General features: G+C 44.0%; 1 protein-coding gene across 6 annotated transcripts in view; it reads right to left on the bottom strand.

Annotated features, from left to right (window-relative positions):
* LOC125749160 (dynein, cytoplasmic 1, intermediate chain 2a-like) overlaps window positions 1-18,757 on the bottom strand; it is a 25,390-nt gene extending 6,633 nt beyond the window's left edge. The window contains exons 1-11 of one of the 6 annotated variants that reach the window (XM_049026132.1): window positions 18,609-18,757; window positions 16,677-16,794; window positions 14,577-14,691; window positions 14,409-14,444; window positions 12,782-12,872; window positions 11,512-11,571; window positions 10,954-11,069; window positions 5,606-5,695; window positions 5,293-5,455; window positions 2,111-2,210; window positions 1,023-1,148 (exon numbers count right to left, since the gene is read on the bottom strand). In XM_049026132.1, coding sequence (XP_048882089.1) covers window positions 1,023-1,148; window positions 2,111-2,210; window positions 5,293-5,455; window positions 5,606-5,695; window positions 10,954-11,069; window positions 11,512-11,571; window positions 12,782-12,872; window positions 14,409-14,444; window positions 14,577-14,691; window positions 16,677-16,784 — 1,005 coding nt within the window. In that variant the 5' untranslated portion in view covers window positions 16,785-16,794; window positions 18,609-18,757. Of the gene's footprint in view, window positions 1-1,022; window positions 1,149-2,110; window positions 2,211-5,292; window positions 5,456-5,605; window positions 5,696-10,953; window positions 11,070-11,511; window positions 11,572-12,781; window positions 12,939-14,408; window positions 14,445-14,576; window positions 14,692-16,676; window positions 16,795-18,608 lie in introns of all 6 variants that reach the window. The other 5 variants (XM_049026160.1, XM_049026123.1, XM_049026151.1 and 2 more) reach the window with 5 other exon arrangements.

The following is an 18,757-nucleotide window of genomic DNA, read 5'->3' as shown; positions in this document are numbered from 1 at the left end:
TGCAGGTGTTCCAAACTGCATTTTCAATGTCTATACTTTAATGTCAAACTTCACATCTATCTGACATACTTACAAAGTACACTAACATTAAGATGAGTTTAATGCCAAAACAAATAAGAAATAATTTATTTGCCATGAATTAAGTTTATCATATTGAATGAAATGTGTGACTATGCCCCAGTCAGTGAAAGTGTGTTCCCTACCCCTAGAGCCCAGAGGGTTAAGGATGTAGAATTAATTCTCATTTACACCAACATTGTTTGTGACAATAGTAATAATTGTAACAGATACACCACTGGCATACACAGAGTCCTGGAATGTGTTGGACCGACAAGTCCGACTGATGACTATGCAGCACCACATGCAGCAGGTCTCGATGCCCTGGGTGTTGTGACACATTACTCCTATGATAATCATCAAAATTATATGCCATTTGTGGCACAGTAGTGACCATGAGCACCCCCAAGCCTTGCTGTTCTGAAGATGCTGACCCAGTCTGCTAACCATAATGATTTGGCTTTTGTCAAAGTCACTCAGATCTTTATTCCTGTCCCTTTCTTCTGCATTAAACATGTCGACTGCAAGTACTGAATGTTAGATTGTCATCTAATGTATCCCAGACCTTGACACACACCAGTTTTGCTATATACACCCAACACTTCTGTTCTGTCATATTTGTTGGGAGAAGTCTGCTGTACCCCTGGGCCGGCCCCACACGTGTCTCCACTTAGCTGATGCTGCCCTGGGAAACCTGTGCTAACACTGTGCAGGCGGTAGAGGGGGAGCGGGATAGGGTGCAGGTTGCCATAGCAATGGCAGCGTATAGCCCACGTTGAGTACACTCATTGCGAATGATTAATTACTTGCTCGTTCACCCAATCATTCACATTGGCGGCTGTTAGCAGCCACCAAAAAACCCCCAAAAAACACGTGTCTGCGGACAGATGTGATGGAGGCGGAAAGCCAGGCGGGTGACATCACAGTGCAAGGGGATGGGGGGTGATTCTGAACTTGACACGCACCTGGCAGTGGAACACGTACTCGGGTGTGGTCTTCCTGTACTTCATGTTCCACACGAGGGCGACGCCGTCAGGCTCGTGGGGAGCGTCCTCATTGTTGTTGTAGGAGGCGACCAGTAGCTCTGGGTACTTCAGGGAGACAAAAGCCCCACCTCAGTCAGCAGGAAGTCACTGCTACCCCAGGGCACCCCTGCTGCTCCCCAATTTGTATTCTTAGCAACATTCTTAGGAGACTGCATCAAGCCCCCAAGCCTTCCTCAAGATTTATTACAGGGAAGTCACCCCCCCCCACCCAAAACAGCAACAGAAGCAGGTTGTAGTTACAAAGAGAACACCACAGATCAACGCGTCATAGAGGTTAAATTGGGGGGCGGGCCACCCAAAGGTCCTGGCTCTGTGCTTAAAAACACTGCAGCAAACCCAGGTCTGTGTGCTGAGCTAATGTACCCCTCCCTCTTGTGCTGTAAACCTGAGGTTTGCTGTCGGGGAAATGCCTCTTTCTTGCTTAAGGAAGGGGTGTTAATTCAGTCTTGGGTACATACAGGTCATTTATGTGCACAGGCAGGACGGAAAACCCTTGAGCCTCATGTTTGCACACGATGACAAAATCTTCACATCACCAGAGACATGTGGAGTAATGCAGTTTTCATAGGAGCAAAAGGAGAGACCATCCTCTTGGGAGCCACGAGCAGAGAGCAAATGCTGCAGACTTCGCACAGGAGCGACTATGGGCCAACGTCCATGAGAGACCAGCCCCTTGGGAGCAAAGATCATAGAGCCAATGCTGCAGGGAGTAGAGACTGTGGGCCAACATCCTCAAGGGACAGGCCCCTTGGGAGCCAAGATCATAGAGCAAATGCTGCAGACTGTGCACAGGAGCGACTAAGGGCCAACATCCACAAGGGACCGGCACTTTGGAAGCGAAAAGCTGAGACCAGACGCAGCAGACTGCGCACAGGAGCGACTACAGGCCAATGTTCACAAAAGACCAACACCTCGGAAGCCAAGTGTGGGACAGTAGATGCTAACATCAGAGAGCCAGTCAAACAACCAAAATGATGTTTCCTATGGGGCGGAATTGGGGGCCTTACCTGAGGGGACCAGTCCAGACAGGTGACCACACGATGCTTGGACCAGCGCTCGTCTGTAAATTGCCTATTGAGAGACAGCTTGGCCCCTGCTTGGATCTCTCTAAAAGGGACAACAGAGGAGGGTGAGCAAACTGCAGGGCACTGAGGTAATGACCATGCCTCATCAGTCACTGACCATGCCCAATTACACACCTAATCACCCTACTGACCACACCCCATCACATACCCAATTATCCAATGACCATAGACCACATCGCAATGAAATCCTGTGCAACACTGCTGAGGACCTGGCTTCCAGAAGTAATATGATAAATGTTAGGACGAGAAGTCAGTCCACTGTAGGGTACAGGGCAGGGGACACCCCGGACGGGAAGTCAGTCCACTGTAGGGTACATTCTCTAACCCACATGTGTTAAATCCAAGGGTTGCAGGCTACATCAAGCCTGCAGCACAATTTTTGCAGCCCGTGAAATTCTGAAATTGTCAAAAATGGCCTGGAATAGGGGTATAACGGTACACAAAATTCACGGTTTGGTACAACAATGAATCATCCAAGGCCACAAAAGTTGAATATGGTGTCCCACAGGGATCAGTCCTGGGCCCGCTACTGCTACATGCTATCTCTTGGTAACATTATTAGAAATCATGGTATTGGGTTTCATTGCTATGCAGATGATACACAGTTGTACATATATGTTAACCCTGATGATACATCACTACTATCACGGTTAGAAGACTGTCTATTAGATATCCAGTGCTGGATGGCAAAAAATTTCCTTATGTTAAACACAGAAAAAACAAAAGTTATGGTAATTGGTCCCAAGGCTGCAAGAAATAAGTTTCACCACCTCAACGTTGGTAGCCTTCCTACACAACCTAACATGGTGGTTAGAAATCTTGGCGTTCTTGTTGATTCAGATCTATGCGTTGATGCTCACATTAGAAGTATTACTAGAACTGCGTTTTATCATCTACGAAACATAGCCAAGCTTCGTAAGATGCTCTCACTTCCATGATGCAGAAAAATTAATACATGCCTTTGTAAGTTCCAGACTGGATTACTGTAATGTCCTCCTATCGGGTTGCCCGTCTGGATCCTTGCATAAACTTCAGTTGGTACAGAATGCTGCAGCCAGAGTTCTAACAAACACTAAAAAATTTGATCGTATTACACCGGTCTTATCCTTTCTTCATTGGCTGCCAGTTAAGTCTCGAATTGACTATAAAATACTGCTATTAACCTATAAAGCACTGAATGGCCTTCCACCAGATCTGCTGACCACATATAACCCTCCACGCTTGCTTCACTCTCAAGCCATGGGATATCTGTTAGTACCTAGGGTAGAAAGAGCTACGGCAGGCTGCAGAGCTTTCTCCTACAGAGCTCCTCAGCTGTGGAATGGTCTTCCATTGGATGTGCGGGTTTCAGGCTCACTCTCAATATTCAAGTCTAGACTAAAAACACACCTTAGTTTAGCGTATAGGGACACTAGTTCTAGCTCTAGCTAACTCCTCACTCCCAGTCAGACCTGTAGTGTGAGGTGTAGAGCTGGGTGGGGATTGGTGCCATTGGCTTTGGATAAACTGGACTGTCAGTGCTGTCACTCTGGCTTCACAATCCCTTGTGGAATTGGAGTGCTGACATTTCAGGGACTCCCCATGCCTGCATTCCCACTTGCATCTCCCTCCTACTTATGCTGCCATAGCCATATCTGCCGGAGCTTGTACATTGCACTTCATATTGCACTCACCTAGCTGTCAGCACTGCCTATAACCTCCTCTACTTTGACTAATTGTACATTTCATTTCCCATACTCCTCCTGGGAGGTGATGTCTGGAGACCTCAATCTATCAAGATGTCCAGCATACCCTAATACAAGTGACGTCGCCACCACCAGTGATGTCCCTGCATCCAGCTCGCCGTTCTGCCTGTGTCATCTTCCATGTCTGACCCACTGCCTTACCTCTAGTTGCCTGCCGAATGGAAGAAGACTCGGCACTGGCTTGTCATCCTCCCTGCTCTACAGTTATTTCTCAGATCTTATGATTGGGACAGTGTGACTTGGCACTTAACCATCTCTCTTATTTGACTATCCCTGCCGGCCCTTGGAGGATGGGCTCCCCCTTTGAGTCTGATCCCTCCCAAGGTTTCTTCCTTCTTGGGAGTTTTTCCTTGCCTTTGACTTACTCACTGGGGGCTTTGGGTGCGGATGCTTTAAAGCGCTTTGAGACGATGGAATGTTGTGATAATGCGCTTTACAAAAATAAATTTGTTGTTTGTTGTACACAGTTTGGTGAAAACAAAATTTATTTAGAAATTATTCACTACTAAAACTGCAAACACAATTAGGAACAAATGTTAAACACAAAGGCAATGTGTTTCATGTCAGCGTATCTGAATGACAAAACATATGGCATGCTTATGTGCACAGTTTAAAAAAAAAAAAAAAGCAACATAAGTAAAAATTCAATAAGATGGCATGATGACAATTATAATGAACTAAATCCTGTGTTTGCTACTGCAGAGTATGGTCGCATATCTGTAGCCATAAACACCCATATACTGTAGCAACTTTTCTTACAATGGTCTGAATTTCCTGGCAAAAGCACCCAAGATGCCACGTGGAGATGACATGCAGAGGCTGTTTCTGCCTTGCTCCGGTGATACACACACTTGGATGATGTACTTTCAAATGGAGTTCACTTTTCTTGTTTTCAGCAATATATGCAAGCTCAGTATAACAGAGCTGGGTGACATTCTTGGTCTTATTAACTACTCTATTTCCAGTGTTGGTGTAATTTACTGGAAAACCAACATGCTCCCAAACTGTTGTTTATAACCAACTGGTAGCAACAATTAACATAATATTTTCCATACTGAAGATCTACTTATGAATTGAGGTTTCGCTCGTGTCAAGAAATATATTAATTTCTTTCATTGTGTGTATCGTTACAGCCCTACAGGATCATCCTGCGCAAACCTGTAATGCACCTTTCCTCTTCCCACCCCTCCCCCCACTGATTTCAAACAAATAACAGAAGTTTTGGTCATACTGTCATTAATTAAACAAATAAGCCTTGGTCGGCCCACAAATTCATTGGTTTTTAATATTAAAAATATTTCAGTAACCGAGTTTGATGCTTTGGCTCCTCACAGCCAGAGTGCAGGGCTGATTCCTTACCCATCCTTCTCCTGCAGGTCCCTCCCGCTGTAGTCAAAGAAAACGTCCACATGCTCGGAGAGGGCGCGCTCCACGATACGGCTGCTATGCTCGAAGAAGGTCACGAAGTCGTCTGAGTGCAGGATCTGCAGCTTCTCCTCCTCGGTGAGTTCGTGGGGTGTCGCTGCATGGGAGCAGACCGACATGCATGTGCACACATGCATGCACACACGTGCATGCACGCACAGACACACGTGCAGAGTGTATGCAACACAATGTTTTGAACAAGACTTGAAGCTTCAAGCTGAAACCTTGGAAGTGCAGCTCTGCTGACCTTCTGCTTCTTCCTCCTTCAGGTCTGGTTTCTCCTCCTGGGCTTGCAGCACTGGCGTGGGGTGGGGTATCTCCTCCTCCTCATCCTCATCTGGGGGAGACAAGGAGACACTGAAAATGGAGTACTGCCTAGAACATGACCTCTACCTACCTGCACAGGAGAACCTCATGAAGATGCATAAAGAACACCCGAATGCTACTTACAATAAAAATTTACCAAATAACCAAAACAACAACATTAACACTAATGAGCTTTGCACTGAAGAAGAAAGTACAGCTTAACTTTTTTGAACAAGGTAAATTTCACAGGACTAACTAAATGGGGTTAGTCTGTTATCCCTGGCCAAACATCTCAATGAAAAGACAGACTGCAAAAGACTGTATGTGAAGGAAGACCAAAAACACCACAAGACTCTTACCACCCAATCAAGGCAACTTGACAGGTTGCTCCTTCCAGGCCACAGACATAGACAGCTAGCCCTCCCTCGTCCAGCCCACATAGTGTCATGGAGTTACATTGGCTCCACTTGATGGAGACAGCCTGGTCATTTCCACCTGACTACACCCCCCCAGCCACTCACAGCTCCTCAGTCCCCTAGTACAACCAGAGCAATGGCTGTGGAGGCTCAGAAACACACCCTGCAACCACCAGCCTCACATTAATCAGCCAAGGATACAGAGACAGACAGACATAGAGAGAGACACACAAACAGCTTAAAAACAAGGCAGTCCCTCACAGAATACAAGTTCCTCTCTCACTGCCAGTGAAAGTGATAGCTGCATCTACTAATTAGAATCTTTACAGATGTTGAGGGGTGGATCACATGGAGCGACAGGGGCAGCAGGGCTCTGGTGAGTTTACAGGGCGCCGCAGACGAGCTGCTCCAGAAACCAAATGCAGAAGGTTGAAGTGCTTCCCTTCAAGGATCTCAAGCAGCCTTAAGGAAAACAGCAACGACTGTGCCCTGGCAGGCCCCCCCAATGGGGCCTGTGTGAACCACCTGGAGACCTGCCATCTAAAATGACCAGGGGAGGTAGGTAGATGCTATCCTAATGACCCATGGGGGGTGGGAACGTGGTGGTAAAGTTGCCTGCAGTGCAAGCGGTTCAGAGGGGAGGGAGGCATGCTTGCTGGATCTCAAGAACATTTTGGAACCTTCTGCCAGGATACTAACCTCACCTCACCAAGCAAGGCCAACTGCATAATCTGTGTCAGTTTCTTTCTTGGGGAGGGGGGATCTTCAGCTAGATTGGGGATTTATTACAAATAAAATGGTGGAAAGCAGACTGACAGGTGATTTAAAACAAAAATAGCATCAGGGATCAGCAAACAGGTCCGTAATTTATGCAGGGGGAACCACTTTCCTGGAGGTCCACATACTGCAAATGAAAACCGGAACTGGATCAGCAAACAGGCCCGTGATTTATGCAGGGGGAACTGCTTTACTTGAGGTCCTGAACAAAACCAGAACCAGATCAGGCTTCCTCATGAGATATGATTGACATATTCCCATTGCATAATAAAAAAAAAACAACATTTATTCTAAAATAGAATAAAATGTCTAGCTATTAACCAAAACAAAATATTATAGGATTTTGGGTTAATTTGGGGTCTATCCTGGGGACGATTTTCATCCATATAATGTTTTTGATAAGTGGAACAATTTGGTTCGTGAGCAAAAATTTGAAAAAAAATCATTGGTTAACGTACCAATTTTGGTCGACGAACAGATTCCTCAACCAGATTCCTTTTTTTATACTAGTGTAGCACCGGCGGGGCTCATCTCCCAGCATGTGCCACGTGCAATTGTAAATAGAAGGACCACAACAGGCAAACAACGAGCACCGAACCCAAATACACAGACAGGAAACACAAAGTGGTCAGACGCATAACTGCCCGATGCACACATGGTGGAAGATTTACATATGCTAAATTCACGAGAGGATTGGACCAGGTACACACAAGACACGGGCAAACACACGTGTGACAATATGGATATGCAACCATTAACAACAAAAATACAAGGGTTAAGGACTGTTAATAAAGAGCGTGATTTTCCCAGCAAGCAAGTCTCCATGTCTCCCTCAGCTCCCGCGATGCCTTGGTCCACTAGTGGCCACGCTATATTGTTTTTTTTTTTTTAAGTTTTTACTATAAAAACCAGAAAGATTTATTATTTGGTAGGCTTGTGAATGAATGAACTGAATTTCAATGCTTTATTGGAAAAATTGCCTTGGTTCGCGTACAAATTGGTTCACGACCACTTTCCTGGAACGAATTGTGTTTGTGAACTGCAGTCACTACTGTAAGAAGATTCATCAAAATCAAAATAAATAGAGTAATAACAAATAGTTATCTTGTTCAGAAGGTTAAGCCTCTTATCTAACTCATTCTTCTCTTTTGAAGTCACTATTGCCTCGTTTCCACCACAACGGAGCCGGTGCTGGTGCCGGACTGGTTTTCACTTGGTGCGTTTCCACTAGTTTTGAACAGGAGTGGAAAAGAAATGTTATGTAGGCGGATGTGAAAGGAAAGGTTTAATCTGCATTTTGTTTTTTAGATTTATTTTGATCTGTTTTGGATATTAAGATTTATATGCTGCAGAACCAAAAATGTTTTCAGAATATGACTCGTTGCGCCCCGTCTCTATTGCCTGTATTCACTTTTGTCTCCCATCTGTGTGTGTAAGTTTAAAGGAGTTTATTCTTACTCACTGTTAATCTGCTGTCCTTTTGAGGATCAAAGTGTCTGCTAAAAACTGAACTTTGCTGTCATCCTCAGGATCTCATTGCCACTTGAACACTCATATATTTCATCTGCTACATATTTATTGTTTGTTATTAAATATGTCCAACAAAACGATCAATCTTTTTTTCACAGAATAAAAAAATTATGTAATGTTATTCTGCTAATAAGTTGACAAGTTGTTTCACTGCCGGCACCTCTGATATTAGACTAAACTGTATTGGTTATGAATTGCTTTTTTCGGGTATACGTTTGGTTTTGACGCGATAGCTCGTCTGACTTTCGCAAATGTCATGGTACCAAATTCTGAAACCAGCTTTTCAGTGGTGCCATGTTGGAACCTGGCCTGCGGTGAGTTTTTTGCGGAGGAAATGCATGGAACTCGTGCTGTATTGGGAAAAAATCTGGCAGTCCGGTACCAGCAGCGCATTGGTGGAAACGAGGCAAAAGGGCCTCAATATTTGAACAACTTGCCTCAATATTTGAACAGGCCCAGATCTTCACCCTTACAACATGTCTGCTAAGGTTAAGAAAGATCTGATAAATAAGTTTCAGTATCATGTTAACAGGATGCAATATTTGTTTTTTTGCTATCACTATGTAGCGCTGCTTCAATTTTGGGGCAATGTTCAGTTACTCCCAGTTTGACACCCATGCAGTACCTCTGCAAAGTTTGAAAAAGATCCACCAAGTAACTTTTGAGTTCTCTGAACATTAAAGCATTTGCAACAAACTGGTCCTAAAACCATATGTATTCCCCATCCAGGCAATGCAATTATAGAATGGCCCTCATTTTAAATTAAGCACTTTGCTCTGACATTCTAATACAACGATGATGACAGAATGCTGTTACCCAACACATCAGTGTCTTCTAAACAGCCCCGAGAATTCAAGGGACTCACTCACTTGGATCAGACAGCAAATTCTCAGATGGCACCATCAAAAGCACCAATGCAGAGTCCAGTGAAGCATGAAAATTGATATTTTGAGGGCAAAGACCCAAGTGTTGCAGAAAACCTAGCAGCAGCTACTGCTCATGATGATGGAGCGGCGATGGAGGTGCGGCTGTTTGCGGAAGTGGCAGCAGGTCGACCGTGCAGCACTGATGGGTGACCTCACACATTTGGGCAGCAAGTAGTGTTGCCCAGACAGTGCCTGTTTAATGCCACAAGTCCTGGTTGCCTGGATCACTGCATTTCTGAGAAATGGGGTAATCATGGGGAAACCATGAGAAATGGGGGCGTCTTTCTTATGTCTTTACACACTTCTGACTCAGGATTGTTCCTCGGGGACAGGCAAAAAGACACAAAGTACAAAATACACAATATGTCTCATATATGCACGCGCGCAAACACGCACCCATACACACACATACATTTTGCATTTTTAGTTTTTTGATTGTAGTCACAGACATTTTAGAAATTTGAGTTTTCCCCTACGGTCCACATAATGTCAAAAAATGGGTATTCATCACGTTGTGTGGACGTTCGATCTCCACAAGGTAAGGTACATCTGGACCATGCACATGTACACCCACACACACATACATATCCACATCCATCCAGGTCAGGGACACTGTGGGGGTCTGTAGCCTATCTAGCACAGGGTAGCAGGCTGGGGTAGACCGTGGATAGGATTGTAGTCCATCACAGGGCTCAGATATATACACATTTACCTTTATGGAAAAATGGGACTTAGCAATCCCTATTAACATTGATTTAATTCATCTGTGCTCTGACTGGGGACTCAAATAGCATGAGCAGTCAGAGAAACCACCGGCCAATCAGAATAAAATAAAGGCAAGTACATTTAAAGCAAGCCACCTGTCACAAGTGGCCATTGAATTATTTTAATGACTGAAAAATGTATTGACCTCCCTCTGAATTCCAGATCTTTAAATCAATTTTAATTAAAGCTGAAATTTGCTGAGAGCCCACAACCTCCTGCACTCCCATTACTTCGCAGACATGCCATGCGCGGCTATTCCAGGATTCTCCCCTTAAATATACAGTGGTGCTCCTTAAACAGCAGTTAACTTTTCATGTTTACCAGTGTTTCCTCTCCAGCAGGCATCTCTCCTGTCGGACCTGACATGTCATTACATTAGCATTTCTTCAGTAAATTCCAGATTCTCTCCATGAATCTCCAAGAAAGAAAACCCCACAAGGAATTACAGCAATTAAAATGGGGTGGGGGGGGGTCAATTCTTTAATTTAACACTTTTCCACAATTACAAGCCCAAGACCTTTGTTTTACCTAGAAGCACTCCCAGACAAACAGGTCAGATGCAGCCCCGTAGGTAGTTGCCTCCACGCCCTGGCTATCCCCAGCCCCCCCCAAACAGGTGTCAGCTGACCTTGAGAGAGCTACATTAATGGCTCTCCCTAATAGGGTGACTGAACTCTCAACCTGAGCTGCAGCTAATGGCTTGGTGCCCGATAGGTGCATTTTGCTTTGAGCATGTCAGGTGACAGGAAGAGGCGGGACAGATTAATTACTCAATGAGAGAGCTGAAGCATTAGAGGCCTTACCACTGATCCGTAAGGAAGGTGCACATAAAAATCAGCTGGGGGATAGTCACAGAAAAAGGAGTGGGGGCTTGCCTTCCTTCTCCTGTGCCATCACGGGGGTCTGCGTCTCCTTTGTGTAGGACACAGTCTCGCGGGGAGGGAAATCCACGTGGACGATCTTGGCCATGCCCAGCTTCACGGCGGCCCGTCTATGGGGAAACACAGCTTCAGATAGGGGAAACCAGAAATGAGACACCCAGGCGAAGAGAGCAGAGCTGCTGAAGCAGGGACCTCTCTGCACCACTCATGCTTCCGGGGCAGCATGTCTGCTTCAATCCCACTTCACTTTCCATTTAACCCAGGAGTTCCACCCCCAAGCTCGGCAGCCAGACAGAGCAGATGGTTACACCCCGCCTGCGACTGACAGCAGTTAATTTTCGCACTCTCTCTATGGAGAGGACCTCAATGGACCAGAACCTGCCAGGACCAAGGAAAGGAACTCTGAGTCATGTGACATTAGTCACTTATTCATTAAGTTCATATTTAAATAATAGTTAATGTTGTTATTACTTCAAGTGTTAGAGGGTGTGGGGCAGGGGGGGGTGAAAGTGAAAAAATGGCACAGAAAAGAGAGAGAAAATGTTGTGGTACCCCAGGTCAGAGTCAGAGTGCAGCTGGAGAGTGGAGGGGTCCGAGTCCCAGTGCAGAGTCCTGTTAGCGGGCCGCCAACGATGAGGGGTTAGTGAGAGAGGACAGCAGGTTAAGGGGCTCAGAAGAAACACCATGCTGGCCGACCCCACGGCTAACCGCAAGGTAAGCCCCGTCTACGTCCCGTCCTCTGAAGGGGACATCCCATAATAACAGGCAGAGGTGAGGGGGAAACAGAGAGCTCTACATCGGCCCTACACTCCAAGTTCAGATCTCATTTCACAAGATCAGAAACAGGCAATAGCATTAAAAAAACCATAACTGTACTTTATTGCACATTTTGTCTCTCTAAATAAATAATGTAATACATACTGTTCTATGTTAACAAAACTGCAGCCTGGGTTAAGTGCACGTATTAGATAGTGTGATGTTCTGTGTACTGCCAGAAGCTATTCTTAGAGTCATATTCACCCCTTATGTCCAGCTGTGACCCCAGCCACAGGTCCTGCCCCTCTGGGGGTACAGGGGGGCAGCAACGGGGGCCGTAGGCTGCACCCATGTGTGTGACAGAGCCATGGCCTATTTGGGAGGGGGAAGAGGATGGCTGGGGTGACCCAGAGAGGGATGAGGCCATGCTTGAGGGTTAAGTGTGGCCCTGGGCGTCAAAAGACACAGCTTTTATTGTCCAATCAGGGTTCTGCTAATCAAATTCCACACAAAGTAAATAAACAGCCCTGCATCCCCTCTGAAGGGACCAATCAAACCAATACTCCCCAGCCTTCAACGTGACGTATTTACGTGTATGTTAGAAATGCATTTCACCTCAGCACTCATCAAAACTGCTAAATCAGCCTCAAACAATGATTCTGACTCCCAGCTGGTGGTCAGTGTGGCTACAGACGTCATTCTGCTAATAATTTCATTTATTTACCATTATCCAGGCAATTCACATGACAATTAAAAGTAAACCTAACCTGGCCACAATCCTCTACATGTAAAAATGTGTGTCCGAATACATCCATACATGCACACAGGCACACACAGCCATATCCTGCAGGTTCCCTGCTGTAATTAAAAATAAAGAAGTGCACCTCCCACAAAATGAACCGCTATCCTTGCAGATTAAAAGGCAGACACGCACAGGCGGTGCCACAACAAACAGCATTCCAGGTAAGGCCTCAGGCCTGCCCTGCCTCATCAGTCTAGGCGCGCACATATTAAAATGCAGACACTTTACAATACCCCCCCATCATTCACACAGGTGTCATTATACCTGGGCCCCACGGCGCCGTCGCTGGAGTCCTGGCTGCCCGCCTCGCTGGGCGTGCCCGCAGACTTGGCGGTGGGGGATGTGGGCGGGGGGGCTAGATAGTGAAAGAGACAGGTATCTGCCGTTACTATCCGCAGGGGTTGGGACGTCTGGACGGAAGCTGGGGCGAGCATGGAAGTTGGGAGGAGGGGCGAGACACAAGAAGCCAAAGCAAAAAAAAATAATAATAAAATACAACATGGAAGGGGATGAACAGAAAGAGAGTGAGAGAGAGAGAGAGAGAGAGAGAGAGAGAGAGAGGAAACGTATGGTTAAATTCCATGCTTGGAAGTCATGCAGAAATGCAGTTAACACTCAGACAGGCAGGATGGCGTCCACAGAAATCAAACAAAGAGGTACAGACAGGACTACAGCAAGACAGACATGACATCTGATGGTGGTGCGGCTGCATCGAGCCACTAGACACTCATGCTAATGGTAGCATGGTATCAGCATGAAATCAGGACACTGTCTGCATGGTATTACTGAGGTATTTCAACACTGCTCCATACAAGCAGCAGAAATGGCCAGAATAAAGGGCAGAGAAAACACAAGCATCTCACATTTCCCACTTTACTTTCAAATCCAAAACCACAAATGTGAAGATCTCTGTACTCACAATAATCTCTGTGTTATAATGAAGAATCCAGGCATACAGAGCTCATAGAGATAAGCCAGTTATCATAAAGGAGCAGGGTCTTTAACACAGGGTACAATTTAACTTCATCTTTAACACAGGGTACAATAAACCAAAGATTAAATTACTGTTGAAATAAATAATGAACAGGGGCAGATTACAGGACATCAAGCTATAAAGCTTAATTAAGGATAATGATCTGGTGATAAATTCTTCATTGAGGCTGAAACTATTTTATATACAAACTGAAATGCTGTAACTGTCTTGTTCCCAATTTACAGCCCCACAAACCAGTGAGTACTGGTGGCGCAAGGTAAATATAGCTTATTCAGGCAAAGTAATGTTCTAATCTCAATAATAAGGGGCCACAGAATGTTACATTGTATTTATGCCAAAGACAGCCACACAGCAACACCATGGGATTAACGGTGGCTGGAAAAGTACAAATATCATGAAAAATGGCCAATGTTAAATAACGTCAACACTAAAAATATAAGCTTAGATAAATCATGAAGAAATGTTTATGAAGCATGACTGAAGAGATGAGGCCATTACTAATTGGGCAGTGACGCTTCAGTGTCTTTAAAGTTAGCCATTCAGGTCCAACACTATTATGCGTAAACACAGTAGTAAGTACAAACAATAATGCTAATTTTGATCATGAAACTTGGAAATGGGTAACAATGGGTCCCATCGATTCACAACATAGTGAGATGTTTGACAGAGCACTCAGATCAGCTAAGATGTTGATTATATTGATTACCGTGCAATAACGTGCTGAATCTGTCAGTAACATTTTTGAGAAGACCAGGCAAAAATGAAGGGTTATAAAATGGCCTGTTGGCTTTCTCAGAACTATTAACACCAGACTCCTCCTAACAATACTTCAGAGAACCATTACTTTAGCCACATAGCATTTATTACTTCCGGACAAAATGATGCAGTGGTTCTCACCACACATCTGAATCAGTTGTGGATCACTTCTGCCCCCTAGTGGAAAGTAAGCAAGTGTCAAACAAACATAAAGGTTCATTGCTAAACTCTTGCATAACTAGACTGCCTCAAGTTGGGAGATTGGTGAGTTCTCCTGCACCCACCCCCACCAGCGCTCACAACTCTCACCAACAGGAGCTTCCGGGGTGATCCCCATGCTCTGCAGCAGAGCCTCAGCCTCCCTCCTTTTTTTCTCCAGGTCAGAGTCATCCTGGGCTGGCAGTGTCTCCTTCTTCTGGTCGGCCTGGAATGGGGGCGACACACAAGTACATTTCAGTGTTTACCCAACCACCCAAATGGTATGTCAGTGACCTGTCTGAGTTTAGTACTTTCAGACAACGCAATCACCTCTTCCCCCTTCTACTCAGTACATTTCATCGTGGTGATACAATAAGGGGGGTGGGGAAGTGTCTTCCTTTATTTCTTAAAAATAGAAGGTGGCAACCCAACTCATGATTGGTAATTTGACTGACGAAGTCACGCATCTCTAGTTGGTCAAACAATGAGACAGTGAGGAACAACTATGAGAGTCTGAAAAGGATGATCCGATTTAGTTTTTGGGACAACAGGAGAATGAGTTTAATTGTTCTTTTCCACCAATGCAGCAGTGCCGGTGCCGAGTCAGTGACTAATTTGGAAATGGTTCTGTGTCTCTTCTTTTCCACTGCAGATTACCTGGTGCCAGGGCTGAGAAACTGGCTCAGGCATGCCACCACAAAATCGCCAGTCTGAAACTGCGAACCCCAGCCGTCAGAATGTGGGGAGGGGTTACATTGCGCTCTACAACTCAGCAGAGTCACATTTGTTATTTTCAGCGTTTGATGTTGTTTTGTTTGATTTGAGTGTTTGCTGAAAACATCCATGAATTAAAGGAGAGCTGAAGAACGAAGGCTACATTTGTAGAACAGAGTAAATTATTAACATAAAAAAGACTACCAAAAAAAAAATAATAATAAAAAAACTCACAAAATGTCCCCGGCTGGAAAAACTAAGTGCCTCACTGTTCTGTATACATTATTGGTAGTCAGCCTCAAAAGACTGACGAAAGTGATGTTTTTAATGAACTGCATCCCACTGAATCCAAGCTTAAGTTATCATTAACCAAAACATTCTTTGCCAAAAAACATTATTTAACAAACTGAAAAATGCTTCATGCCCATTGTCGTGTGTGTAATCTGTAATACTTTTGAACTAGTGGAAATGTGGGCCGGTTCTCAGATTGTGCTACCTCGGCACAACTGAGAACAAGCTCCATCAGCACCAACACCAGCGTCAGCATGGCACTAGTGTAAAAGAGGTATTAGTTGCTATCTACATACTTACATATCAGGTACCTTTTTATGAATTTCCTTTTTATATTAAAATGAATAGACTACATGAGTTTATACTGCTGATTTTCTCTATAACACATTGCAGCAACAAAATCCAAAATATCGTCATAGTGAGAAAAGTCCTTTGTTGTCAAAGTTTTCGCCCTTATTGTGTACCTGTAGTTTGTGCGCATTGAAACACAGGTAAATAAATTTGGAATGGGAGACATATTATACATTATTATGAATATGTGCATATATTGGTTATTAACAAGCACAGTATTAAGATTTAGATTAACACAAGTCATAATTTGCACCATATAATTGAAGCTTCATAAAAATAAACTATTTAAATTATAACATAAAAAACATTCAGGAAACAGACATTAAAACATACACAAACAAATACAAGTAACCACGTAACTGATGGGGAAAGATTCTGCCAATTGTCATGTAAATGGAATGTGCTATATATGAACAAGTATACTTGCAGACCTACATATAACAAGGACTCACAGCAATCAGGGAAAAACTCATTTATCATCTTTCACACCTGCTGGTCATCCATCCAGTACTTTCAGAAATTCTACCAGTCCGTAACTGTGGGACGAATCCTGATAAGATGGGCGGAGCAAGTGATGGGCTGTCTGAGGAATACAATGCTGTCATTTCCGACAGCACCAAATGTAGATGGATAATTAATATTGGAACTTCTTTGAATGATAAAAATGTTGTAAAAATTTGAATGCTTTTTTAAGAGGAGCTTCCCAGCCTACTGCTACAGCCCCCCCCCCCCCCCCCACCCCCCAGGAGACCACTGGCTCATTTCTGCAGGATGTCTGGAGCCCCCTGCAAAGCACTGCCACGCCTTGCGTTTTACTTAATTGCAGTCACAGGTGACAACTCAATACCCGCTCACCTCTTTCTTCTTTCGCTCCTCCTCTTTCCTCTTCTTTTCCTCCCTGATCTGAGCCAGGCGCTGCTTCTTACGCTCCAGCTCCGCCTTCAGCTCGCTCTTGTCCGACATGGTGACAAAACTGGGGAGATCCACAAAGCGCAGGTTAAGGTTTCGTGAGCCTCTCAGCTCCATGCCCTGACTGATACAGGACTAAAAGCAAGGGAGAACTGACCTTTGGGCCTGTGCAGTTTTAATGAACCAGGACTGACTGCTCTATTTCTTTTTTGACTGATAGTATTAACAAGCTATTATTTATGAAGTGAACAGTAAGGTTACATTTAGACTGGATCATAACTGCCCTCTGGTGACTGATTTATAAATTACACCAGCAGCACCACCCTGATCACCTGGCCCTGGAGAACTATTCCCCTACCCATAAGCCTCAGTTAAACCCCTTTTCTCTGACCCACTCAATCTCAAGCTGCACAATGTGCCCTCAAAATGATTAGGTGCATAAGCTGAAGAGTCTCTTTGTCATTCTTCTTAACAGCCCTCCCTCCATTGGAGGACGGCCCCTGCGTGTTTCAGTGGCCGGCTGGAGAACTGCCTCAAGAGATTGTCATTAATTGCAAAACTTTAATTTAAGTGCCACTTCTTATTTTTTCATTTTGAACAGGCCATATAACATAAAAAAAATAAATTCAAAAGCTTGATGAAACTTTTATTAAACATTACAACTGAACTGGCTTAGAATGGTATTTTTTGCACAGAATTTTGCAGTTAGCATTATATAAATATACATAGCATTCCATATAAACCATTACTTTTCTCCATTCCCAAAAAAATCTATATGCCTTAACTGATTATGACACACAATACTGTCACTGAAGAAAATTAACAGGCACACATTTAAACTGAACACTTAAAAAATAAATAGTTGTTTATAACGTGACCCTCACACTACAGGATTAAAATATTAACGGCTACAGGCAGGTACTTTTACTTTCAGCACGCTTCGTTAAATGAATTACAATACATTGATTTCTTGACCTTAAGACTTGGAAAAACACAGATGATCAAATTTTAGTAATCTGTACACAACTGCGTAACGTCAATTTTTACAATGCCTTCCAATCTTCACGAATAAACGAAAATCCTGGAAACATTCTAACAAACAAAATAATTTTTTGTTGGGGCTTAGATACATGAGCCTATCTGGCACATACGTACGAACCCAAATCAATGACATAATCTAAAAGATGTACAGATATTCATCACGCCGCAACAATTCAAGTACGAGGGAGTGCCATTCGTAGCTAAAGGTAAACCTAAACAGCCAAATTTAAAAAACAAAAACAAAAAAAAACAATAAGGCCTATGCACGCGTTCTCGATAGATAAATCGTAAACGATTAAGCATAATCCGCTGACAATTTTTATAACAAAATAGTCAAATAACAAGCTACGACATGAAATACATTAATGTGTTCTCTGATTGTTTTTAGGCAGCTATGATACGCAGATTTATACAAGCAGGCAATCACCAGGCTTAGTTAAGTTAGTCGTTATTAGTTCAGCTTGCCAGCCGAAGCCTCGCCGGTTCTTGTAACTGTCAACATGAATTAGGCGTGAAAAGCAGACGAGACACGCTGCGGCACGGTGCGCCAAACGCCGCCCGGTCTTTCAGCTCATTCCCCAAAGCGTATACATAATTTAAACAAATAAACACGGAGCTTCCCAGGCATAATAACAGGATTCCCAAACTTTTATGCTTTTCAAAAGGTATTAGTGCGAACCAGCCGGCTATCTAACAAACTGACATAATTCCGACGACAAGGTTGGCCTACTAAAAAAAGCAAAATTGACAACTTCTAATAATGTTTTTGTCTTCTTTATCCGCTACCCGCAAGAACCTTCATAAATGTCATACTTGACTTTTTTTTGAAGAACAAACCTGAAAGAGCGGCTTCAGTTAATCTTCAAAATATTAAGTTACAACCTGTGAATAACATGTAAAGCCCTTTCGCTTTGTACACAAAGTGGCATGGATGGAGCTACGGATACTGATGAAGGACATAACGACAACGCGCATAAGGACAATCT

This window comes from Brienomyrus brachyistius, chromosome 1 (assembly GCF_023856365.1).
Source record: "Brienomyrus brachyistius isolate T26 chromosome 1, BBRACH_0.4, whole genome shotgun sequence".
Lineage (NCBI taxonomy): Eukaryota > Metazoa > Chordata > Actinopteri > Osteoglossiformes > Mormyridae > Brienomyrus > Brienomyrus brachyistius.
The sequence above is the reverse complement of the archived record's forward strand: the minus strand, read 5'-3'. Positions and strand labels throughout refer to the sequence as shown.